Raw genomic sequence first — 27,094 nt, forward strand, 5'->3', positions numbered from 1 at the left:
ATGGACTGACCGGCTGCCTCGAGCTCTTGCTGCCAGCCTTTGCCACCAGGGTGGACTCTGCCCTTCAGTTGGCCACAACCAGACTTTACCTCCTTACATTGCTCTTGTCTGGGATTTTGTCATGGCAAAGAGAGAGGTAACCAATAGAAACAGCTTGAGACTATAGCTACCCACCCCACCCCCCGCAAAACAAAAACAAAAACAAATAAAAGCGCCTTGCCAATGTTAGGCAGCTTATGGCTCTAATCCTGACTCTCTGGGAGGCTGGGGTAAGAAGACAAAGTCTGGAACAGCCTGGGCTCCATAGCAAGATCCTATGTCACCTCTGCCCCCTAAATAAAAACAACAACAACAACAATAACCCTCGTTAATTCCAAAGAGACTGAGAGCAAAGCGGGAAAGGTGAAGGCATCGCCCACTTACCCCCAGGATCCCAAGGCGCTCAGCCAGGCTCCAGCCACAGAGAAAGTCAATCTCGAACTTGTGATTGAGAACCACGATGGCGTTCTCCTTCCCGTAGTAGGGGAAGGCCTTCGGGTCAGTGTAGAGGGTGCACGCTGTGCCCGACCACCAATCAAGAAGCATGACCAGTTCTGCAACAAACCACAAGGGTACACACGTTTACTTCACCATCTTGGGGGTCCTGGGTCTCCTTTTCTAGGGCCATGCAATGAGATAAAGCTGCTCCTAAGGTTAACGTTGCAGAGCATTGCAGCCCAGACTCCAGAGGTTTGGCAGGGTTTCAAAGCAAGACCCAGCAAAAGTCTGCAGGGAAAGAGGGCATTTCTTGATAGCCAGTTCGTTATGTCTCCTGACTAAGTAGCTTACGAGAAATGAAGTCAGAGTCTAGATTCACGCACATCTGTGTCTTTGTGCTGACTGAACGAGTTGACATGTGTTCTGGAAAAGGACTGGCTGGCATACTTCTCACCTCTATTAAAGAGCCAAGTCCTCCTCTCCCACTACAACGCTCGACAGCACCAAGAACAACCAGCAACCATGGTGGAGGGAAACACAAGTTTCTCCATGTCGGTGACACAGTAACTCAGGGCTGTCCCTCTGGAGGCTTCAACAAAATGATTGTGCTTGGAGGGTGTCTTTATTCAAGGCAGCCTATTCTCTGAGGCTGGCCATCTCAGGAAAACACTGCATGGAAGCTCCAGACATGGAGTTGAACGTTGAGTGACAACGCAGGCCCCTGAGGGAACCTTTAGAGCAGGAGGTGTTGGCATGTAGGTGTGTGTTATACGAGTTCTCTATGAAGGTTGCACCCTTGTTTATAGTGCTTATCGGAGGCACACATTGTGTCGAGGGCTCCCACATACACCCCACGTGCACACACCCAAAGACAAGTGGGTCTGACCTTGGCTGCCCTGGAGACACCTTTCTCTCCCAGACTGGAGGGTGAATCTGGAACACTAGAACCATCTACAAGGCCACATGGTCTCGGTTCTAAGCAGTGGCACTGGGGGCTTTCCATAAGCTATCCCTATGGTTCCGTCACGTCTTTATCATTAGGATCCAGACACCTCAGGAGGTCTTGTGAGAAAGGCTGGGAGTGTCAGGGCCCTGGGAAGGCCACCTGGAAAGTGTCAGAGGCTGCCAGGGAAAGAGAATGTCACCGTCCCCCACTGACCTCCACACTATACCTTTGATCATTACCAAATGACCACAAGCATGTCTCTGTGCCCTGAGACTGAGTCACTGAGGTTGGGGACCTGCTGTCCTCAAGTCTGCTAAACAGAAAAGGGAGAGATAAGACTAAACATACTCTACTGAAACGACTCAGACATTTCTCTGCTCACTTCGTGAGTTTGGCATTGCAAATGACACCAACAGCCATCAAGTCCCCTTGACTGTTTGACAGTCTCTCTGGGCCTTTGTCCTATTTAAATGCAGGTCAAACACCAGCCTCTACAACAGCTGTAGACAAAAGGACCAGCTGACACATTCCCATGGGTTTGTGGGTAGGATGGAGTCCTACACGTGGGTTAAGCTTGTAGCCAGTTAGTCCATTCTGGAAACAGGAGTCAGGCATGGGACAATGTCAGGTGGGTCACATACAGGTGAGAGGCCATCCTAGTTCACTGTCTTAATAGTCTCAGGGCTGGCTTTTCTGAGACCTCCTGACTAGACACTCTGTGTGACTCACCCATTGTCCTTCCAATAACTCTCATTTGAGGAGACTACAGGCAGAGTTTCTTGATACTTCCAGCACTCAGAAGCTGCTTGTGCTGGAAAACACAGCCTCACAAGGCAACTAAAAGCAAGATAAAAGCCTGGAACCTGCGCCTTCATTCTGTGTCTGCCTGCCTTGACTTAAATCCTTGGTACAGGCCTGCCCAACTCTGCCCATCATGGAAGGAGTGTCTGTCTAAATACAGTGGTACCTCAACTATCTCATCCTTTCAAGCACGAAGGCATAGATAAGACTGACATATCAATATCCTGGGCAGCACGCCTCTCTCAAAGCGCCTGAAAGTGTGTAGCCAGTGACTAACTCTGGAGACACCACCATAGATTCCAGGAACACAGAGACCCTTTTTTTTTTTTTTTTTTGCCTCTGCTTCCTGGGATTAAAGGCATGTGCCACCACACCCCAGCCTTACAGATCACTCCATGACCCCAAGTAGGGGCAATCATTTCAGGGGAGTGAGATTGTCCCTTCAACCTATAAGACCTCTCCAGGTCCACCTTGTAGAACCAGCCAAGATGCCGAGTAACAAGACCACTGTCTGATCCAAGTTCCTTAATTGTAGCTCCTGTACAATTCCTCCTTATTGATTCCTATTGCTCAGGCTAGTGCTGGCGCTGAAATGATGACGTCACGCTAGTGTTAGGGTTGAAATGATGCTGACAAGCGTTTTCTACCATTTCAACAGTTTGCTTTCTCCGAGGCAAGACTAACCCTGAGTTGTTTGGGCTTCCAGAGTTGTGTGTCCAGGACTTGGGTTATTACTATACAAGGAAAGAATCTGTCTGTCCATAAAGGAACCTGGGTCCATCTCTCTGTCCCTCCTCCTAGGTTAATGCTCTTCCATGTCCACCCCTCAGTCTGTGGCCTGAATCCCTCCACCAAAGCACTGCCCCCGGGCAGGGATGCACTGTGCTCTGCAGCAGCCCGGTGGATGGCTGCAGCCTGGTGATTTTTATCAAGAGCCTCCAGGCAGCCTTGAGCCTCACTGGCCACATGCACAAGCTTTGGGACATCCATCCTAGTCAGCTGTCTGTAACTATGCGTCCACCCGAGGTAGCAGCTCTCCCAGGTTGCTGGCAAACAAGGCACACACCTTATTTTGAGGTTCCTACTTCCATCCATGAGCCACTTTCTCTTCAATTTGGAGTAAATCCTACAGAGGGAGGTCAGCACTTGTGAAATCAGAGGATGGGGGAAGGTGCGCCCTGAGTGGGAGAGACAGGGAGTTGGTCCAGGCCTCTTAGTAGACAGCAGCAATTCTCAAAGCCTGTCTCTTACTTTTCGTGTTTCAGTTTGCCCAATGCTGCCCACATCAGTTTTCTTCAGGCTGTTTCCTGGAGTGACAGCTGCCCCTGCTCAGAACAGCTGCACCCAATGTCCAGCCTTGGCCCTGGTTCCTGGCTGCTAGGTATTCTTCAAATTCCTGGAGTGGTCCTTGGGCACTTGATACCAGGACAGAGTGTGTTTAGGAAGTGACATCCCTGGGACAAAAGTCCCCAAACTGCCTTTGAGGACTAACTAAAGGATGAAACCTTTAAACTCTGACTAAAGATGTCTGGCCCGCTTAGGAACTTGGTTTTGTTCTGTTTGCTCTTGTGTTGTTCAGCTTAGAGGAATTATGGGTAGAGAAAAGAGACACAAGGAAAAGCTGAAGGAGAGAAGGGAGGCATGCATCACCTCCTAGAAGAGCCATTTTGTAACTAATGATACTAAATCACAGAGGGTGGCGACTCTGGCTCACAACTCCAGACCAGGGCTGAAGCCAGGTAGGGCCCCTAGAGCCCAGTGTGAACCTCCGAGACCTTGAACATCTCAAAGTCATGACTGTATAAAGGAGACTTGAGAGAAGGACCATGGGCAAGGAGGGACCCCACCTTGACCTTGGGCATACCTGTGCTCAGCTTCTCTACCACATAAAGATGAAAAGGCATAACCCACAGGCTTGCTCTCTACTAATGTCCTCAAAGCATTCACATCTGCCTGCCACCCAGGGCTTTCTCCGTGGTACTGTTAGCATGGATGAACCCAAAGTCAATAAGCAGCAGGGAAATACATGGGCTCCGTGGCCGTGGCTGTGGCCGTGGCTGTGGCCGTGGCCGTGGCTACACTTATGGTCAGCACTCTGTAAGACTAACTGACTTCGAATCACTAATCAAAACCTCAGTGGTTGTAGAGAGCTGGCAGGTTGCAGGTACAGAGCCAAATCCTCTTGGCCTATATTGAACTTCTTTGATAATGATTTATTACTGCCCTCCTCAGTAGGTGCCTATCAGATAAAATCCTTTTGGGAATGTGAAAACAGACCCCTGGCCTTCACTAACTCAGAAGCTAAAGGTGTCATCAGATAGTATGGGAAGCCTATGGGAGAGGTTCCTCCCCCTCGCTGTTTCCAGCCCAACTGAGGTTTCCACCAGTGCATTCTAAAGTATTGTGATCTATGATTGGGGGGGGGGGGGGCGGTTGTTGTTGTTTTTTCATGAAACCATTACTGATTTGGAGAATGGTGTATGGAGTAACCTAGATCTGTGTTCTACAGGCTCCAGAATTATATATGTACACACACATGTATATATAATATATACAATATATATAATATATAATAATGTATGTATGTATATTTAATAAACATATATATTTGAGATAAGAACTGTGTATTTACACTGACACACTTAAAACAGTAAAAATTTTCTGTATCTTCCCCTCCTTGATCATTTTCTGTCCCTTTGGGAACAACGTCACCACATTACAAACACTTGATACATCAGGACACACCGAGTCTGGGGAGGTTTAGGAACACAGAAAATGATTCAACAACGGAGAGCTCAGAGTGGGAGATTTCGGAGCAGGAAACTGGGTCACCCACAGAGCAAGCGCCTAGCTTCCTCCATGGCCTTCTCCCAATGGCCATCTTCCTTTTAGTCACCAGGCATCTTGCCTCAGTTTCACTTGGTGGTCCAGGCACCTGAGAGGGAAATGTAGACACTCAGGAATCCCGGGGTGGGTCTGAGAATGTCACTGACACCACTCTGCTCCCAGTCTGGTGATACAGAAATGTAGTCATGCGGGGGGGGGGGGGGGAGGAGTAGGTATTGCTGAATTAACTAAAAGTATCAGAGAATATAATAACTGCAAGTTCTCAGTAAATACAGTCTCTGCCAGGAGGACCTAGTATCCCTGAGGCCCAAGGTTCAATGAGGTTCCTGGGAAATACGGGCTTGTGGGGATCCTGGGAGGGGGTAGGTGGTGGTCAAGCTTGGTTGAGAAGATGGAAATGAGAAATGGAAAGATGTGGGGCAGGGTGCCTGGGACACTTCAGATGGTGGAAAGCCCCAACTCCAGTTTTCTGGAGCTGTCTGGGGACTGCAAAATGCAAATGTGAGAGACCTGTGGTTTTATGCAGAGCAGGGTTCTCAACCTTCCTAATACAGTTCATGTTGTGGTGCCCTCCAACCATAAAATTATTTCATTATTATTTCATAACTGTAATTTGGCTTCTGTTGTGAATTGTAACATAAATATCTGGATATGCAGGATAGCTGATATGTAATCCCTGTGACAGGATGGCTTGAACCTCCAAAGGGGTCGAGACCCACAGGTTGAGAACCAGTGATACGGTGCCTGCAGGTGACATCTCATCTTAGATGGGAGAACCCAGGCTGGCGTTGGCAGTGCCAAGACATACAGAAGTACTGCACTTGCTCCTGCCCCACTCCCAGGGCTCATCCAGGACAGCCTTTCGGGGTGAGTACACCCAAGCCTCTGGCAGAGACTTTCTGTTTGCTCAGGATGTGCTAACTGGATTTGTGTTTTGATTTCAGGTTGCGGCAGGGCTTAGAGCCAGCTTGGAATCTGTGAACTGGTCCTCAGGTGATGGTCTGGCTCTGCTTGACTATGGCGAGATTCAGGAGGGCCAGGAAGACATACAGACACACCTGTCTTGTCTCTAGCACTGGCACAAAATGTCAAAGTCCTGCACCAGGGTCTTCTTACATGTGATTTTGTATTTTGGAGGATTTTGAGGAAGAGAGGTTTAATTTCTAGCCTAAATTATCATCAGTTAAAAGTTATAAAAGGGCCTAAGATATATAATTACATGTACTTATTATAATCATTCCATAACCACGGATAAGATGAAATACATAAAGTTAAATCTAGGTGAACACAGGGTGTGTGTGTGTGTGTGTGTGTGTGTGTGTGTGTGTGTGTGTGTGCAAACACGTATGTTATGGGTTCATTGCTCTTTATGTGTGTACACATATACACATACACACATATAATTTGTCATAATAACAAAGTTAGAGCAAGCAAGGTGTCACTTCTACTTAAAACTCAGGAAAGCATGCATTATCTGAGCTCCCCATCTGGGATCCCAGACCCCCACCACTTCTCTGGGAGCAGCAAGAAGAGAGACTAAGAGGAAACACACACAGCAAAATGCAGATCGAGACCCTTCCCAAACCTCCACCCTTTTCATTTCTAAAGGAGATGAAGATTAAAGTGTGATTAGAAAGTTTGCATCTCGATGACCATAAATTTGAAGCCTTTAATGGTCTAAGGCTCCCTAGGTAACTCTGAGGAAGAAGCCAGCACACCTAGGCTTCTGTGTCCTGCTGTCTGATGGGGAGCTGGTATAACATCCATCTTCCGGGCTGCGGCAGGGCGCTAATGGCAGCACAGGGTATGGGACAAGGCACAGGTCAGAGGGCTCAAATGCCCTCTGGTGAGCTACTCCAGGCCACAGTCCTGAAGAGCCCTTGACTCTCCAAATGTCCTCGCCTGTGCTGTCTCATTAGCTACGGGAAGGGCACGGTGCCTTGACACCCTGGGGTTGCAGAAATTCTGGGTGACTTAAGTTAAATAGGCTTCTGAGGGTTCTGCAGACTGGATGCTAAAACCTCAATCATCCCTCGGGAAAGGCTGAAGGCACAGTCATGTTCTGAGGTGTTCATCCCACTCCTGCCCTCCACACAAATGGGTGTGATGCCATGATAACCCTCTTTAGCAGCAGGCCAGAATGATCTGCCACTGGGGATGTGAAACCGCAGGCCACAGGGCGCATGTGTCCAAGAACAGTCATGAGTGAGCCCAGTGCAAAATCAACTTACTTAAAATATTGAGTTGGGTTCTTTTTTCCCTCAGTTTTTTTGTTTGCATAGTGTTTTGAGTGTGAACTGGGTAGGTGACAATATCACATCATGTCAAAAGGTTGGACATGCTATCCGAAGGCAAAGGCTGCTGTTCCCTGTATCCTTTAGAGAAGTCGGGGTTTGCAGAGACAGAAGTAGACCTCCAATACTGTTTCCACACTGCACCTGGAGACAGGGGCCTCCTACAGTCTGGGTGTGTCCTGGTAACCAAGGACTCTCATGTTGCAGGTTTGGTCCTCTGTGTGGTGGCACTGAGGCAGTGACATCTTCAAGATATGACCTTATGGGCGGGGGTGGCAAGGCTGACCCCTCCCACTCACACAAAGCCCTGCTCTTGAGATGCCATCATCATCAGGAGGTCCCTACGAGCATGGAGCTGATACCAGTACTCTCACTTTGAAGCTTTAGAAACGTGGGCTCAGTAAACCTTTTTTTCTTTATGAGTTGCTAAGTTCAGGCATTTCATCATAGCAGTGAAAGGGGGTTCATAGGAGGGACATGGTGTTCTCATCAAATTTGGAAAAGGAACAGCATGGGCCAGGCGTTGTGAGGGACATACACACACAAACACATGCACACTCACACCCCCACATACACCCACACACACGCGCGCGCGCACACACACAATCACACCATGAAGGGTTTCCTGACAAGGTTTAGATAGCAATTTAATGAAAGAAGTGAGTGCATTTGTAGAAAGACTGCATAGATGGAAAGACATATTGGCTACTGGAGTGTGGCAGCCCTGCTCACAATTGGAGGGGGAGGCCTAAGGAACACGCTGAGTGATCCACTGGCACAGTGAGCCACCTCTGCCACTCGTCCTGGTCTCCCTAAAGCGCATCCCATTCCCTTTGCCAAGATTCCAAGCTTCTCTACTCAGTGTCCAGAACGTAGTTGGAGTTTTTAACTATGGTTTAGACTCCAGGACAAATACATGCTGATCCACCCACCTCAGTGTTTCTGCTGAGAAAAGACTTACCTGGCCTCCCATCTTCAAACCTCGGTTATTTCGTAAGATTGGTCAGTGTGAGCCAATCAAGGAAAGGCTAAAATGGCAAGCACATTCTAAGCCCACCAGCTGTACAAGTGGCACTGTGGACAGTCTTTGCCTAACTTGCATGAAGCCCTGGATTTGGCCCCCAGCACTACATAAAACCAGGTGTGGGGAGGCAGGATGATCAGAAATTCAAGGTCGTCCTTGACTGCTTAAAAAATTGGAGGCCGGCCCGGTGTTCAAAAAGGAAACAATTCTTAGACTTAAAAAAAAAAAAAAAAAAAAAAAAACAAAGTACCCAGGAAACTCCATTTACTGCCCTGTTCTCTCTTGCATTGTTCTACAAGCAATCATGTGACGCGTTTCTGCTCCAGTTCAGTTATGGCCAACCCTAGAGTCCCCTGCTCCTATACTCATGGCTCTTGGTACCCACTGCTCACCACCCAACCCTGTCCACTCCTCTCCTGTATCTACTGCTTTCCACTGTCCCTTCCACCCTCACTGTAGCCCTCACTGTCTCCAGGTGACCACAGCCTCTCTGTCTCCAGTGTTACCGGGCTCTCACCCCCTGCTGCTACTTGAATCCCAGTCTCATGTTTCCTCTGGCTCCTCACAACAGTGGCCAGGCACAGTGCAAACTCCTCAGTCACTGCGTGTCACAGCTAAGGCCGTTCCTGGGAGCACACTGAATTCCTTGGCCCTGAAAGACAACTTCCTGCCTGTAGCCGAAATACTCAGAAAAAGAGATGTTACCAAGGTCCAGGGTCACATGAAGAGTCATACATGATGCAGGCTCATGACCCCAGAACCCGGGAGATGGAGACTGGAAGGTAAGAAGTTCAAGGCTATCCCTGACTATGTGGTCAGTTCAGGGTAAGCCTAGACTACAAGATAGCCTTTTTTAAAAAGTTCAACCAACTAAGGAACCAGGTATGATGGTGTGCATTGAGGCAGGTGGATAGCGAGTTTAAAGGTGACCTGAGTTAAAGATGGAGATCTTCTATTCAGACAAAACAAATCATCATGAACAACAAAACTAAAAACGATACCACCCTAAGGCCGTTAAAGACTATTCTAAAAACAACATCAGAAATGACCAGTTTTGCTGAGTATGGTGGCTCTCACGCGTAATCCCAGTACTTAAGAAGGCTGAGGCAGGGGGTTGCCATGAATTTGAGCTCAGCCTGGGCTGTAGTGAGACCCTGTCTCAAAGCAGCAACAAAAATAAGTTACTAATCTTTAATTAGAAAAAAATTACATGACTGAGTGTTTTATCTGTGTGTATGTTTGTGCACCATGTATGTGCCTGGAGCCTGTGGAGGCCAGAAGGGGGTGCCAGATCCCCTGGAGTCACAGAGGGCTGGGAGATACCATGTGGGTGCTGGGAATCAACCCCAGATCCTCTGAAAGAACAGTAAATGCTCTTAACCTCTGAGCCATCTCTCCCACTGCACCAAGAATCATTTAAGGAATGTTTAAACTAAATGTTAGATCTACACCTGAAATAACTTTTTTATTTTCATTGTTTTGTTCCGCTCCTTTCTTCACATTGGAAGAAAACAAGGCTTATTTTCAAAATACAGGTTTATTACTCACAGCGAATAGGGATATACGTACACTAACACCAACTTTATCTGAATTTTGAAAGGGATAAAGAAGTTAAGATGCTAAAACGTACACAACTACCAAACTGGTTAGGAGAGAAATGCGAGAGCATGCGGTCTCGTTACATAGTTCCAAAAGTATACCGAAACTATTTTTAAAAGGAGAGATGGCTCAGAGATTAAGAACACTGGCACTTCTTCCGAAGGTCGTGAGTTCAATTCCCAGCAACCTCATGGTGGCTCACAACCATCTATAATGAGATCTGTTGCCCTCGTCTGGCCTGCAGGCACACATGCAGGCAGAATACTGTCTAAATAAATAACAAATAAATAATTAAATCATTTTAAAAAATATCATTTCTTCACAAGACACATCTTTCCTTAGGCTGGGGCCTCGGGATATCCAATTCTGTCCTTCTGGAACACAGGCCCTTTAATAGACACCGGAAGGACCAGCGAAGTGGCTCGGCAGGTGCTTGTCACCAAGCCTGACAACATGAAGTCCACCCCTGGGACTCACATGGTAGAAGGCAGGGACTGACCTCCACAAACTGTCCTCTGACCAACACACATGCAGGACATGAACACACCCAAACACACAAACAAATAAAACTCACTCCCAAGTAAACAAGTACAATACAAATGTTAGCTATGAAGAAAAAAAGTATAAATCGTATGTTCTCCAGCCAGACTGGGAACTAGTGAAGTTTCCATAGAATCCTGAGGTCCCCTCCCCACCCCACCCCCACATCTGTGGGCTTCTCCCCTAACACAGCTCTGGAGTCCTCCCCTCACACAGCCCCAAGGTTCCTCCCTCCCCCAGCTCTGGGGCTGTCCCCTAACACAGCTCTAAGATACACCTCCCCAGCTAGGGTCCTCCTCTTCCACAACTCTGAAATCCTCCACTCACACAGTCCTGAGGTCACCCCCACCCCCAGCTCTGGGGTTGTCCCTTACCTAGCTCTTAGATTTTCCACCCCCAGGCTCTGGTGTCCTCCCCTTCACAGCTCTGAGACTTCCCACCAAACTCTGGGGTCCTGCCTGCACACAGCCCTGAAGCCCTCCCCGCAGCTCTGGGGTCCTCCCGTCACACAGCTCTGAGATGCCTCTCCCCCCAGGTCTGGGGTCCTCCCCTCACACAGCCTTGAAGCCCCCCTCTCTCCAGCTCTGGAGTCCTCCCCTCACACAGCTCTGAGATGCCTCTCCTCCCCAGCTCTGGAGTCCTCTCCTTACAGTCCTGAAGTTCCCTCCACAGCAGCTCTCCGGTCCTTCCCTCACACAGCCTTGAAGTCCTCCCTTCACCAGCTCAGGGGTCCTCCCCCCCCCCATACCTGGTTTTGCCAGTGAAACCTTTTACTCTGGTGATATTCTGTCCCTGCTGAGGTCACTGGGTAAAACCCAAGATATTCAGCTAAGTTTTAATTTCCCACAAACGGTACATCATTTGCTCACATAAGCATAGCCATGTACCATCAAACGAAAGACATATTTGTAATAAATTATGAGCCATGCACCACTGGACCAAATACTAAAACATTATTCATTGTTTGCCTGACATTCAAATGTGGCTAGTGCCCTGGATTTCTATTTGTTAAGTCCTTATGGTCCCAGCAGTATCTATGGCAACAAGCTCTGATGCAACTCATGGATACAGCTTGGGAGGATGGGGAAAGTAACCCCTCAGGGTGAGCAGCCTCCAACAGGGGAGCAGGGCTTGCATAGGCCACTAGCACCTGGCCAGATGGATATCCACACCTGAAATTACACATGAGGCTTTCCCATGGTTCTGGGAAACACACCAACTGTCCTGAGCTGCTGAGATCCCCAAAACATGCCCACTGAGCCTCCAGGCCTCTTCCTCTGCTGGCCTCACACATGAAGGCAGGATGCATGTTTCTCAGAACATTAACAACTCTGAGCAGTTAAGTCTGTACTTTAGTTACACCCCATCTTCAAGGGGCCCTGAAAACCAATATCCCCAATGTTTAGTCAGAAGTGCCAGTGAACTTTTGAGTGACTGTCTAAAAACTCTTATTGCTTGGCAGCCCTGGGGATACCGGGAGTCAAGATGCAGACTTTGCTTGGTCATCTCATCTGGCTTTTGGTGTGGACAACCACCAAAGCGTTGAATCTAAGGTTGTAGGAGCTCAGACACACAGGGTTAGTGCAGCCAGTGACATTGGAGGAGGCAGTCATACAGTTAGAGTGACAACCAGGACCCAGGCAAAGGCACTGATAGGATGAAGGGACAAGGTAGGAGATGAGGAATGAAGGGAACAGGGCAAAGGCTTGGGTTCGCACACTGTAGAGAGCAGAGAAGGCTTAGGTCACACAGGGACTCATAGCCTGTCAGGGTTCATGTTTCTCTAATAAAGAAACAGGCAGACCAGGTGAGTGGCTTGTCACAGGCCACTGAAACCAAAGACTTCTGTGATCTGTGCCCTTCTCACTCAGTGGATCTGGGTGGCAAGGGGCCACAGCCAGGGCGGTGTGCCCACCCTCTGCTCTGTGTCCAGTTCTGTGCCAACCCACGTCCGTGCCTCCTGCTCTGCTTTGCCCCACCCATTGCCTGGGCTCCAAGTCATCATGGCAACAGGTAGGAAGAACGCATTCCTTGCCTCATCGAGGCCCTCTGTTTTTCTCTAAGGAATTTTCCACAGTCAAGTCCTCTCTCTAACTTCCCTTACCTCCCAACAGCGCTAAAACTAAAACAGTTTAATTGTGATGTAAACACCACTACAGAAGGCACTCCAAATGCCAGGTTAGGGCAACCAGGCCAATCTACCTGGCCCCTTTAAGAAGGATCAGGAAAAGGAGCCAACATCTTGGATGCTCCCTGAAGCTCTGGAGGAAGGAGAAAAGCGAATCAGTTGAGGCTGTCCCAGCCCTGGAGACATTGATTGAATAATCAGGTTAAAGACACAATCAAGATTAAGTTACAGCTGTGTGGCTTTTGTAGAGTGATTCTTTTTTCTTTTCTTTTTCTTTTTCCTTTTTGTTTTTGTTTTTCAAAACAGGGTTTCTCTGTGTAGCTTTGGCTGTCCCTGGACTCACTTTGTAGACCAGGCTGGCCTCGAACTCACAGCTATCCACCTGCCTCTGCCTCCCGAGTGCTGGGATTAAAGGCGTGCGCCACCACACCCAGCCTGATTCTTAAAGTGTCAGTGACAATGATTTTGTCAGCGTTAGACTGTGTGAGCCAGAAGAGCACCCCCAGCTGCCACGCGGGAAAATTCTTAGCTGCTGGAGGGAGCTCCCAAGGCTGCAGAAGGAAGCCACAGGTCGCTGTTGCCTGGAGCTTTCCCAGAGGAGAATGGGCAAATTAATTGTTCTTTATTCTTCTATTTTTCCCCTCCTCTCCTTCCATGTAGCCCAGGCTCTGACCTCCCTACATAGCTGAGGACTATCTTGAGCTTCCAACACTACTGCATATAGTATACATAGGAATAAGTATAAACAGGCGCTATTAGCATATATAGGCACCCACCACTATGCCTAGATTATGTGGTACTGGGGGTTGAACCCAGGGCCTGGTACATGCTGGGCAGGCACTCTGCCGACTGAGCTACACTCTAGAAACCATTGTTTTTTTGTTTTTGTTTTCCAGTGGTTCCTTTATCAACTGATTCACATCTCTCTCCTGATTAGGGTCAGAGCTAGAGTGCTGGGGGGGGGGCACACTGATGGGGTTAGATTTTATCAGGTCCAAGTTGCACATCTTCCACTTTCCTCACATGTCAGAGGCACAGCTACACCATCTGTCACTCTTTGGGAAGAGGTCTGTTGTCTCTGCCTCCATTTAATATCTTCCTTTGTGACTCTGGTGTTCTGCGATTTCACTGCAGTGTGTCTTGGTGTGACTTCTTTTCTCCACAGATGTCACTGAGTTTCTTGAACATTTGGATTCATTCATCAGTTCTGGAAAATTCTTAGCCTTTGCCTCTTCTTTTCCTCCAGCTCTCATTAGAAAGACCCAACTTCTACCTTATTCTTGCTGATGTTTTCTCATCTCTGTGTTTCTGTCAAATTCTGCACACTTCTTTGCTTCATCTTGTAGCCCACTAATGTTAGTTTCATGTGTGTAAGATGACAGTAAATCTATACACTGAATTTTCTTAATTTGGTACCTTATTTCTACAGGGTATTTTTAGCTCACAAAAACAAAAAGAAAAACAAGAAAACCTTCCTAGGTGCCAGTGAGATGACTCAGAAGGTAATAGTGCTTAAACAAGGCTGATGACCTTTCCATCCTAGAAATTATGCTAAACAAACAAACAAACAAACAAACCCCAGTGGTATGCATCTGAAACTCCAGCACTCCTATAGAGATGGGAGGCAGAAAAAGGGGGATTGCCTAAAAACTGTCAGGCCAACCAGCACGCGCGCGTGTGCGCGCGCGCGCACACACACACACACACACACTACTGTATGTGAGGTTGTATCTGCTTGGGGTCTTGTTTTGTGTAGCCAGTATCTCCAGTTTGACATTTGGCAGGCTCTCACTCCCGTGTCTGTGCTGAATGGCACTGGAAACCCAGATGCCCACACTGAAAAGCATATCCTCAAACACATTTCCAATGCAGCATGCTATGTCTCCAGGTTCCCAAGTCCCCTGGATTTTACCTGAATGTCCTGACTATCTTGACAACTATGATTCTTTTAAAAAGAAATTGAGATGTATGTTACCCGGTGTTTCAAGTTGTTTGTAGATGAAGTGCAAAACACCCAAAGGTGTCACACATTGGAAATGTGTCTGTCCTACTTTAACGTAGTAAGGCCACCACCTCAAGGTAAGGAGCCTTGACCCCGCGTGTAAAAGGGTTTGCTGCCCTTTTGTCCTGGTTGTTGTCCACTGTTGTCCTGGTATGGCAGCTGCAGCTGTGTGGCTGCCAAGCATTTGCAATGTGGACAGTCCAAACAGGTAAGACACAAAAAGAGTGTCTGGAGAGATGGGTCAAGGGTTAAGGGCACTAGCTGCTCTTCCAGGTGACCCGAGGTTGGTTCCCAGCACCCACATGATGGCTCATAACCTTCCCTAACTCCAGTTCCAGGGGATCTTATGCCTTCTGACCTTCACAGGCACATGTGTGGTACACAGGTATACACACAGGCAAAACATTCATATATAAACATGATTAATAAAACAATACACGTATAAAGTTCACAGAGACCTTTTGTGAGATGTCTCTGGCCTTTCTGTCAGCCTGGTTGCTAGATGTGCCCACCATCCCCACCCCACCCGCCAATAACTGTATGTTTCAGTGGATACATGTGTGGGCCCCTTGCATATTCGCATGCATGCTTCCTCCACAAGACACTTACTTGAGGGGAGACACTTGTTTTACTCATTTCTGTCACCTAGACATTTATGACATGAATGGATGCCACATCTCCTTAGATCAATACGTGTGACCTTTGGGAGCACAGCCTCTCTGTTGCCATGGTGGCAGGACCTTTCTCCAGTAAACCCCAGCATCCTGGACTCTTCCCTGGAATGACTGGTCCCTCCAGGAAGAAGAAACGGAAATACTGGGCTTGGTGTGGTGAGTTTTCACATGTGCAACCAACTGCACATTGACATCCCCCCCACCCCCAAGAGCTGCCCTGGGCATCCCGGCAGTGCCTGGAGGCCACCTGCCTAACCTGGATTCTGGTCACCAGAGCAGATGGCTTTTACACAAAGCTGTGACCCTTCAGGCTGAGTCGGCAGTGAAGGGAATAGTCTTTTTTTTCCCTCTCATATTAACCTATTAATTAATATAATTATATTTTATAATATGTATATTATTTATAATGTATTTTATTATAATTAATAGCATTAATATTAATATGCTATAACAGTTCAACCCCATCAGAAGCTTTTAAGGTAAGAAAGTGGCTCCTAACCTCAGGGCAAGTCTAGCTCACCCTTTGCAGAACAGATAGACACAAGTGTTCAGAAAGAGCCAGCACTCTGGAATGCACGCTGGACTCAAACACCTAAGCAAACATTCACTGCTGCTGAGCTATGTGGTGAATTTAGGTCATTCAAACCATCTGGAAACACAGCAACCCTGTGCCTGGGAGAAGCGGCATCCTGCTTGGCAGAAGGGCCTCTGTTAGAGCTGAAAGGATTTCCTGAAGTGCACTCGATGGGCCCCTTGACCACGTATTGTTGTGATGTGTGCAGTGAAAGCAGACACAAAGCTCATCAAGTGTCCCGAGCGAGAAACCTGAGGATGTGGAGCGTACAGGCAGGCGTGCGTGCGTGCGTGTGTGTGTGCGCGCGCGCGCAGTGGGAGGATGGCTGTCTTAGACCCTGGGGAGGATAACATTCCAGCATGGTTGCGTGCGTGTGCGCGCGCGCAGTGGGAGGATGGCTGCCTCAGCTACCCTGAGGAAGAGAACATACCAGCATGGAACCATGCAGGAAAGCTTCTTCTCTCAGATCCCAAACCACGCAAGCCTAGAGACCTCAGACAGGAAAGGAGGGCCCACAAATACTATGCCCTACCCTGACTACCACCTACCCGGCCTTTGGAAGGCAGGTCAACCCTCCAGCCTTGAGGAGTCACTCAAGACTCTGGCATAAAGATTCTCTTGTCCCTGAGTGTCATGATGTTGCTGGAGCTTGCCTCACTCTTTTGCATGGTCACCTGGCAGCCTTTCCTCATAAAGCTGTGTGGCTGACAGCCGTACTTGGCCTTCAAGAACCCCTGAAGGGTTAGAATTCGAGAACTAACATGATGGGCCTGGAATCACAGTCATAAAACAGAAAGGTGACTTGTACACCTCCCTCAAATGTTTTGGCCTGTTCTTAGAGAATTCTAGCCAGGAGGGAATCCACCAAAGAGTGACTTTTTTTAATTTTTAAATTTTTATTTATTTATTTGTTTTGGTTTTTTGAGACTGGGTTTCTCTGTGTAGCCTTGACTCTTCTGGACTCCCTCTGTAGACCAGGCTGTCCTTGACCTTACAGAGAGATCCACCTGCCTCTGCCTCCTGAGTGCTGGGATTAAAGATGTGTGCCACCATGCCCAGCTGTAATTCTTGATTAAGATCCCCATCACCAGGCAAGTAACCCCCAGTACTAGAGCCTGCCCGAGACATTTCTCAGTCAAAACATAGCCTGATTCTTTCGCTTTGTGTTTTAAAATATTTCCCTTAAACTCTTCTATTTAAAAAGTAAAGGAACTAGAATAGGCTTTTCTACCAAAGAGCTTTGTGTTTCTTATTCTCAGTTTGAAAATGGATAAGAAAAACAATTTTTTGTTTCTTAAATATAAGAAAACACTTCTAAACCACGTGGCTCCCTGTTGCAATCATCAAGTGGCTTCTGTCTGTCTCAGCCAAAAGGTACCTTTTGCCTCATGAAATCCCTTCCCTGGGGACATTCTGGCAACGTCTGGAGACATTTTAGCTGTCACACCTGGGTAAGGGTGTTGCTGGCACCAGCAGGTGGAGGTCAGGGATGCAGCTAAGCACCCTACAATGCTCCTACTGCAGTTACCCAGCATCCAGTGTCAGCCATGCTACCATAGTAACCCAGCTTTTTGGCTACAGACCATCACAGGGGCCAGACAGTGGCAACCCTCCCACTACGATTCAATTAACTGCAATTGCTCACTTTTCCTTCATCTGTGTACCCATCATCTGAGCCCCATCATCTACTACTTGTGACACTTCTAAGGAGTTACTTAACCTCCCGCTTCCTCAGTTTCCCTATCTGCCATGGGACAGTGCCCAAGATATCTTCTGCTTTTGCCCCACCCCCCACCCCTGGCACCCTTGTCTTTAGCCAAGTGTGTAAATGTTACACTGGGGACAGACTTTGGTTGTCCTTTTTCTAATGAGTATAAGAACATAGCTTGAAGGGAAAAAGAACTTGCTTCCATTTCCCAGGATTCCATGTTTGAACTCTCTCTAGAAAACCTTTGAGGTAACATGCATCAGAACTGGCGGTTACACAGCCCCTCCTCCGACAGCCCTAGAGCGATCCACACCACAGTGTGCCTTTGGGAAAGATTATCTCCATTCATTCCAAGCATTTGTCACTGATCTGATAGAAAGCGTCTGCATGGAGCAGGCAAGCCTAATAACACAGGCTTTCAAAGGATTTCAGTTTGCTAATTACAGAGAAATGGCTGGCCTCCTGCCCTTTCCTACACAAACGACACAGTGCAACACTGTGTCTAACTTCCAGGGACATAGAAGAGCTGTCACACAGCATCACTAGCATGTTCAACAAGCACGCGCCCTTTCCTCACCAGCATCTCTCTCCTCCCCTCCTGGGAATGAACCATAGTTCTTTCTCTGGCCAAGGCACAGGCCAGTGTGGCCAATAGGACAAAACCCACAAGTGGGCACCTTACCATGTCTGGTGCAATGGCAGCTGAGCTGTCTACTTAGCCAGGCTATAGTGCCCAGTGATTTACCGAATACTAATGTGGGTGCTGCTACAAAGGGGTCTATTTGCGGCTCTGCCAATAAACACACAGCACTGGTCCTTTTAAAAGCCTGGCTGATAGAGTAGCTAGCCCACACTGGCAGCAGGCTGAGAGAGGTAGGGGGGGAACAAGGGCCATGTCCATTATCCCAGCTGGAGAGATTGTCCAGGGTACATTTCTATCCCTTCATTTTTCTTACCCCATGCCACCAGAGCGCTAACTCTATGTAAAGAGCTTATATTCTCTAGACTCCCAGAACAATGCTAGCTTGTCCCTCTTCAGCATGGCCAGAGCAACAGGAGGATAGGGGTGGGGCAGAAAAAGATGCTGAGGTGATCTTCTGAGAAGTAACTCTGGCAGCAGGATGAATGGGGTCTAATGGGGATGGGAGGAAAGAAGGAACGGCAGAGCTTAAAGTCCACTCCAGTCCCTCAGTAAGGACCCGGGTAGACTGGCAAAGCCACATGCTCCTGCGACAGGAAGCCTAGTAGAAGAGCGGAGAGCACCAATGCTGACTTACCTACTGTTTGCACCGAATGCGTTCAATGAGTGTTATTAATATTTTAAGCTAAACTCTCGTGTGCCAAACAACCCTACAAGAAGGGGCTTTACAAGCCAAAAACATAATGGAGTGGACTGTCTAGACTTAAGGAGGGTTATCTTAAACAACATACCGTTTTATCTCCAGACATCTGTGGTCAGACCCCAATTATCAGTGAGAGGTTTGGCCCAGTGTCTAACCAATGTGGCCCAGATGCAGGAGAACCCAAGCAAGTGAGTGGTGTGGACCACAGGATGAGCCCTTCACTTGTTTCAGGTAATGAGCTGGTACAGACTCTGTGTTTAGAGCCATTGAGGATCTAGGCCTTCCTGAAGCAATCTGGCCCATGGCTGTCAGGTGGCACTAACCTCTCAGAAGGTCCCCACTCATACCTACCCTCCAGCCTTTCTGGTGCTAAAGACAGAACACTTGGCTTTGTGTATGACAGGCAAGTGCTCTACCACTGTACCATACGGCCCAGACCCTATGCTTTCTGATTGTCCAAACTCACAAGCACAGAACAGCTGGCCCATGCCACAGTGCAGGTTACATAGGAAAGTGCCCAGGATGCTGTGGTCGATACAGCCAGCAGGGGTGAGCCCAGACTGAGCTGGGAGATTTCTCTATCAACTGCTGCAGGAAGCTCCAAGCGTCACACCACCTGGCCAGCAGCTAGAGACAAAGTCATCACAATCGAGCTGTGTGACAAGGAAATCTTGCCTCATTGATCTGCTCTGAACCCTCTGCAGTATTGATGGGTGGGGGGGCGGGAGACTGAGGCTTGTCCAACAGACTTAACTCTGCACCTAATCAGATAAGGCGAAGGTTAAGAAGTCATTAATGATAAATGACAATTTTCCCTGGGACTGGATTAATGAATGCTATGGTCCCCGGGGAGACGTTAAAGTATCTGAAGGGAAGGAAATTACAGGGGCTGACTGACTTTTTTTAAGTCTTATTTTTATTCAAAGAACACTTCGGGTTAAAAATAGAATGCAGAAGAAAGAAAGTCATTTATAAAAACCAGGAGAAATGTTGGCTTTTCTGTCTCTTTTATTAGTCACCTCTGGGTTCAAGGCTGTCATCTCAATTCCCCTAGCAGGAGCTTTCTGGAAGCTCTGCCCTCAGAGGGGCCCTTTTCAAACCAGAACATGCCCTGTAGGCATGGACCATGCTAGTGAACAGAGCCTTGGGTCAAGGGTGGTGGCCTGAGGCTCTGCATTTTGTGTGTTTGCATAAAGACACACATGTATGTGTGCATGCAGGTACCTATGTATGCAGGTTCATGTGTGTGCACGTGCATATAGAGGTCAGAGGTCATCCTCAGGTGTCATTCCTCAGGGCAACACCCCTCCCCCTTGCAATTTGACACAGGGTCTCTCACTGGGACCTGGGGTTTGCTGAGAAGGTTAAGCAAGCTGCCTAGTGAACCTTAGGGAATCCACCTGTCTCCACCTCCCCAGTGACGCATTTCAATCATGTGCCAAGCCCCAATTTCTTCATGTAGCCTCTAGGGCTCATACTTAGGTCCAAGCAGTTGACAAACTAAGCCATCTCCCTAGCTGACTCTCCATTTTTTAAAAAGTGGATCCATGGTGATGGCCAGGCTGACTTCAGGGCAGATAGGGTGGGGGACTGCTGTGTCCCAAAGGCCAGGACAAGGCCTCATCTTTTTAATGACTTGTCAGTCTCCAACCCAACCAGGAGGAGGCCCCATTGAATGGACAATGATCTAAGGTTTGAACATTATTCTTCCCCAATATTTTTTTCATATAGCTGAGGTTCTTATGTTCTGATGCTCTTACGGGCACACTGAATGGACACACTCCTGTGTGCTGTAATGCCAGGCTGGACACATCAGCTGCCTGCTCCTGAGCATAACAGCCCGGGGTCTCCTGGAAGAATGTGCTCAGAGATGTCAGCTAGGGTTGACCGGGGCCCACAGGCAATGGTCAGCAAATAGCTGCAGATCTGAATGCCTGCTCCCTCTCAAGGCCTCTCTGAAGGCTGCTTGGAAGTGAAGGCCCTGGTAGTAGGCTTCCTCAAGAATGAACGAGAAGGGGGCTGGAAAGATGGCTCAGCAGTTAAGAGCACTTGCTGCTCTTCCAGAGGACCTGTGTTTAGATTCCAGCACATACACAGTGGCTCACAACGTCTGTAACCCCACTTCTAGGGGATCTAGTGCCCTCTCCTGCTGTCTGTACACAACAGGCACACACGTGGTGCACATACACACATGCAGGCAACCATACATATAGAATAAGTGTGAGAGAGAGGGGGGAGGGGCGGAGAGAAGAGACAGAAGCTTTAATGACTCCCCTGGACCTACCAGCATCCGTGCCACTTGACTGAATGGAAGATACTAAGTCCTTCCTACATCCAACAGGGCAGTAACGTTCTATTTGCTACAAAAAAAGCCACCAGAGATATTTAGAAATGATCATCCTCAATAGATTATATCTTCCCAGAATGGTGGTAGCAGGATTGTGGATTCCCTGTGCTCCTCTAGAACACAGCCATTCCGCCATCAAGAGATAGAATTGACCTGGGCGGACAACTAATTTACCTATAACCAAGAGGAAGTGGTGGAAGTGATACACAGCTCTCTCTGTGTGTGTGTGTGTGTGTGTGTGTGTGTGTGTGTGTGTGTATGTGTGTGTGCGCGTGTGCGTGTGCACATGTGTATTATGGTGCTGTCTGTGTGTCTATGTGGGTGAGTGCATGTGTGTGTACATGTGTGTATCTGTGTATATGTATGTGCATGTGTGTGTGAGGGGGCTGATTCATGTGTAACATGACTGGAAGCCAGAGGTGGGCATCCAGGATCTGCATCTATCCCCTCCACCTTATTTTTTGCACAGTGTCTCCTGATGATCCTAGACTGGACGATCAGTGAGCCCCTGGGACGTGTCTGTCTCCATCCTGGCAGTGCTACTCCACAGGCTTGCACTGCTGTGCCTGCATTTAACATGGGTGCTTGGGAGACAGGACACTGGTCCTCGGGCTTGGGCAGCACGTGACCTGCTGAGCCATCCCCCTGCCCCCCTCCCCCCATGGGCTACTTTCAGGATAAGCCATAAAGGGAGCAGTCCTTTGTCCTCTGAGCTCAGACACCCACTTTCAGAAGCTCAGACAACTGCATTAAAAAGTCCATGACCTTGATTGTGCTTCCCGGAGAAATTGCTCTTTTAAGAGCCCAGGTGTGGCCCCAACAGGCAGCTGACATCAGCTGCCAGGCATGTGAGCCATGGCATCTCCCTTGGTTCCTGGTCCCCAGCTATAGAACCCTCCAGTGAAAACCAGGCATCCTGGAGCACACTCCAAGGGCAGAATGAATGCTCGCTTTCAACTACTCAGGTGCAGGGACTATTTGTTACGCAGCAGTTAGTAACTGGAACACATTCTCCGTTGCCTGCCTTGACCCCAACACACATTTTAGACTGTTAGATAATGAGTCTTCAGGATATTCCGTGGTGCTTTGCTCAACATATCAAAGGCGATGAGTAGTAGAGGGCACTGCATGTGATATCTACTCAATGCGTTCATTGACTGAATAATGAATGCATCAGAGTTGGTGGGATTTGGGTAAAGCCTCAACGTCAGCTAGGTTGAAGCCCTGGAGTTAACTATGGACCACCGGAAGCACCCATCCCCCCACGCTTTGAAGAGCTGTTTTATTTCACCCTGACCCTCTCTAGACCTTCTAAAGTCACAAGGAAAACACTTATCAGGGACACCACTGCACAGAAGCACTTGCATAACATTAACATAAACAAATAGTCACAGTGATTATAAAAGTGGTTGTGACCTCCAGCCAGAGGCACTTAGGATTAATGCTGACTCTAGGCTGTTACAACAGCGGCCTCTTGAGTGGACTTGACCTTCTCAAGTCTAAACACACAGTCAGGAACGTGTCTGAAAATCTTTACTTACACTCAGACCGATGGAATACATTAAATCTCCAAGCTATTAGATACTCAGGAGGCGGTGTGTCTGTTCATTGCTTTGGCTTACCCTTCTGTTTAAATGAAGTGTATACGTCAAACAAGCCTGAGATTTGGTGAGGCAGTCTTGGAGATGGTCTAGATAAAAAATTCTTTATTGGTGAACTTTCAAAAACACCTTAGTCTTCATCAGTGAACTTTCAGAGGACTTCTGGATTTGTTCAGTAACTTGCTATTTTGTTGGGTTTGATAATATTGCAGTTAACAGTCACACCACTTACTGTATAATCAGTTCCTCCTTTGAAGGTAAATAAATAATTCAATCCCTACTTAACCCCCCACGTAAAGTCTGGCATCTGTCCTTCAGCTGAAGACAATTATCTAAAAAGAGCTCTCTTTCTCATTACCCCATTATCTCCTGATTAAGTTTAACTCCCTGAAAGTTAACAAATGCTAATTAAATCTTCAAAGGAAAAACAAAGTGTCAATCAAGACTGATCTTCAGTTGTCTGTCATCAGAAGCAGAACTGAACTTAAATGCCCTGTTGCCATGTGCGGGAGGAACCACACTAAAATGAGTAGATAGCAGAGGCAGGAGTATGGCTCCGTCCTGTGTCCCTCCACCCCTCCACCCCTCCATCCCCCCCAACTCCCTACCCCACCTAAACAAGAGCGATGGCCATCAGTGTTGATCATCCTGACAGGATCTAGACTCGCCTTGGAGACAAACCTCTGGGCATACCTCTGAGGCAGTTTCCGGCTGAGGTTCACTGGTATGGAAAGACCCAGCCTGACTGAGGACAGCCCCCTTGCATGGACTGGACTCCTCAACTAAAGAGCAAAGAGGAAGCGGGCCAAACACCAGCATTCCTGCTTTCCATGTTCCCGACTGTGGATACAATGTGACAAGCTGCCTCCAGCTCCTGCTGCTGTCACATCTACACCACTGTGCCCTGCACCCTTGAACTGAGAGCCAACATACACCTTTCCTTCTTCCTGAAGCTGCATTTCTCAGGTACTTTCCTGCAACAAGAAGAAAAGTAGCTAATGTAACAAGTGCTGGGGAAATCAAACCGTGGGCGGTTCTGACCCCGTTGACTCACTGATTGCTTAGGTCAGCTATTAGGGTAATTCCAGACATGGTTTTAAAAAGAAAAAGAAAGAAAGAAAGAAAAAAGCAGAATTCCTACCAAGTTAGCAAGGTGTCTGCATTAAAAACAACTTGGTGGCACCATTGGTTAAACAACCTTTAAACCACATATGAACAGGACCTCAAGGTCATCACTGGTGGCAGGGCAGAGGAAGTAGACCAACCCTCCATGCCACTCTCTATCAGAAGCTTGAGAGGCAGAGCAATGCTGCCTTGGCCAGAAGCACAGGACTCAGAACCCAGTGGGCAAAACTGATTCCAAACACATGCTTTGTACTTGCACACCTCCACTGCAGTCCCTCATGGTCACTGTAGCAGGTGGTGGGATGTGTGTCCTGCTGAGCATGGGTGGACCCTATGCTGAGCTTGATAGAGAAGTCAGCATTGGAGCCTGAGTGAGAACGCTCCCGGAGTGCCTGTGCCAACACTGAGCTCAGAACAGCCTCTCCCTGCATCAGACCTGACCTGAGCAGTACCGCAGCTCAACCTGTATCTTATGGAACTGAAGCAATTGTTACTGGCATCATCACTGTGACAAATGACCCAGCAAAAGTAGCTGAAGCAAGGAAGGGTTTCTCTTGGCCCACAGTTCTAAGCTATTGGCCATGGTGGTGGGGACTCATGACATCAGAATGATTGTATCTGTAGTCAGGAAATAGACTGAGGGGGTTACTTTTGCTCAGCTTGCTTTTTCCTTCTTATTCAGTCCAGGGTCCTAGCCCAGTCCAGCACACCAGGCAATCCCTCACAGGTATGTCGAAGGCATCTCCCAGGTGATTCTAGACTCTGTCCATCACACCCACGAAAAACAACGCCTCCCAGAGCACATGGCCAACAGCCAGCCCATCTCCAGGTACAGTTTCAGACTGTACTTGTCTATTTTCAGAACAGCCCAGCATTCGGAAGAGCGGCTGGACAAATCCCTAGCTGCAGAGCTATGACATAGCTGAGTAGAGTGCTGGCCCAGCCTGTGCACGCACTGATGGCTTGGTTCACTCTAAAGCACTAACAAACAAGCAAACCACGGCTTTAAGAAGTAACAGAACTTTTAGGGGGGAAAGATAAGGGGAAAAAGACAGCATAGAATACCCTATTGACCGATCCTAATTGAAGGGAAATCAATTTCAAGAAATGCATTAAAAGGAAAAGGCCATTGTAAGTGCTGAGGAACACGGCAGGTTACCAAGATGACTCAGCAGATAAAGGAACTTGCCAGCAACACCAGAGACCTGAATTCTGACCGTATCGCTCACAAGGTAAAGATGTGACTCCAAGTTGCCCTCTGACCTCCATGTATACACTACAATATGAGTGCACACACAGACACACATACAGAGACACACATGCTCACACACAGGTACACATACAAACACACAGGCATACACATACATGCATGAGCACGAGCTCAATGTCTCTTAATATGAATTTTAAAAAATTAAACAAAAAGTTGAAAACCAGAGGCTGGCGGATCTCTGGGAGTTTGAGGCCAGCCTGGTCTATAAAGTGAGTCCAGGACGGCCAGGGCTGTTACACAAAGAAACCATGTCTTGAAAAAAAAACAAAAACAAATGAACAACAACAACAAAATTGAAAATCACAATAACAATACCAGCGTGGGCACTAAGATAAACTGACTGCTTTATCATCAATCATTTCTTATTAAATATGACACTAAGGAGCGAGTGGGCCACACACAGTCACTAGACGCTATCAACTTAACCTTAAGACAGAAACAATGAGTCACATGACTACCCGTATCTCCCTAGGCCCAATATGAATTCACTTAAAACAACAACAAACAAAAAATGTTTGTGGCCGGGCCTGGTGGCACACACCTTCAATCCTAGCACTTGGGACGCAGAGGTGGGTGGATTGCTCTGAGTTCGAGGCCAGCCTGGTCTACAAAGCAAGTCCAGGACAGCCAAGGTAAGTTACACAGAGAAACACTGTCTCGAAAAAAAAAAAAAAAAGGAAGAAGAAGAGAAAAAAGTTTGCAAATATCACTCAGAACTTAGATTTTTTAGGGCCTAGTCATCAATCCAAATACAGGTATTCTTTACCATAGATGACAAAAAGAAAAATAAATGGAAAAGTAAATGTATTCAAAAGGAAGGCAAATAGATAATACTTTTCAAGAATCCTTAAATAAATAATACTTTTCCAAGTATTCACATAAAGCTCAATAAAATGTAACTTGTGTTTCATTCATTCATTCACTCATTCATAATTTGTAATTACTGAGGCAGAAGACAGGATGAAATGTGCAGCTAGCCAACAGGAAGGAACTGCTCATGACAGGAGGGAATAAGGCTGTCAGTGCCACCACTGGGCAAGCTCAGTACAGGATGGGCCCACCCTTGAGGGACTCCCCAGGCCATCATGTGGCCTCCTGTGAACGAGGGGGAAATGACTCACAGCTTACAGAAAATGGAAATAGGACCCAAATAGGGAAAGCTGGGCTTCTACCCAGGATATGAGAAAGATGCTACCCTGGTCCTTGGATGAGACACATTCTTTATGGAAGTAGAACTCGGCCATGTGGAAGGAGTTCCCTATGAGGAGGAGCTAAGCAAGCAGAGGCCCAGAGACTTAGCATTCACGCTTGCAGTCTTAGCACTCCAGTTAAATCTCTGCTCCCCCCCCCCCAAAAAAAGAGGAATAGAAACCCAAAGATCTCCCCTCTGCTGGGATTATGCCACTTTCTCTGACAACCTGTGATGCAATGTGGACCACAGGCCCAGACAGAGTAAAAAATCCCAGCCCTAGCGAAAGGTTTCACCAGAGCAGCTACAAATGAGTGCATAGTTCTGACAAAGAGGGAAGCCGAGGCTCTTGGTCCCCTCTCATATTAAGGGCATTTACACTCTGGGACACATGGGAGGAAGAGAGGGACACACGTGTTGGGGGCATTCTTGCAGCTTGCAGAACTGAGATCGAAAGCTCGGGGCTAGAAAGAGTTAAAAGCAAGGCAGGGCAGGCCACAGCCAAGGAGTCAAGTTTATTTTGGCGATGTAAATTAGGGACACTCCCTGTCTGAGCCTAATGAGCTAGGAGTCTCCCAGCCTATAGGACAGTGGTTATAGAGACC

At 47.8% G+C, this 27,094-nt stretch overlaps 1 protein-coding gene across 1 annotated transcript in view; it reads right to left on the reverse strand.

The window, feature by feature from the left end:
* Agpat4 (1-acylglycerol-3-phosphate O-acyltransferase 4) overlaps positions 1–27,094 on the reverse strand; it is a 70,838-nt gene that overhangs the window by 19,433 nt on the left and 24,311 nt on the right. The window contains exon 2 of the mRNA XM_051164236.1: positions 424–593. Within this exon, the coding sequence (XP_051020193.1) occupies positions 424–593 (170 nt within the window). The remainder of the gene's footprint in view (positions 1–423; positions 594–27,094) is intronic.

This window comes from Acomys russatus, chromosome 21 (genome assembly GCF_903995435.1).
Source record: "Acomys russatus chromosome 21, mAcoRus1.1, whole genome shotgun sequence".
Classification (NCBI taxonomy): Eukaryota; Metazoa; Chordata; class Mammalia; order Rodentia; family Muridae; genus Acomys; species Acomys russatus.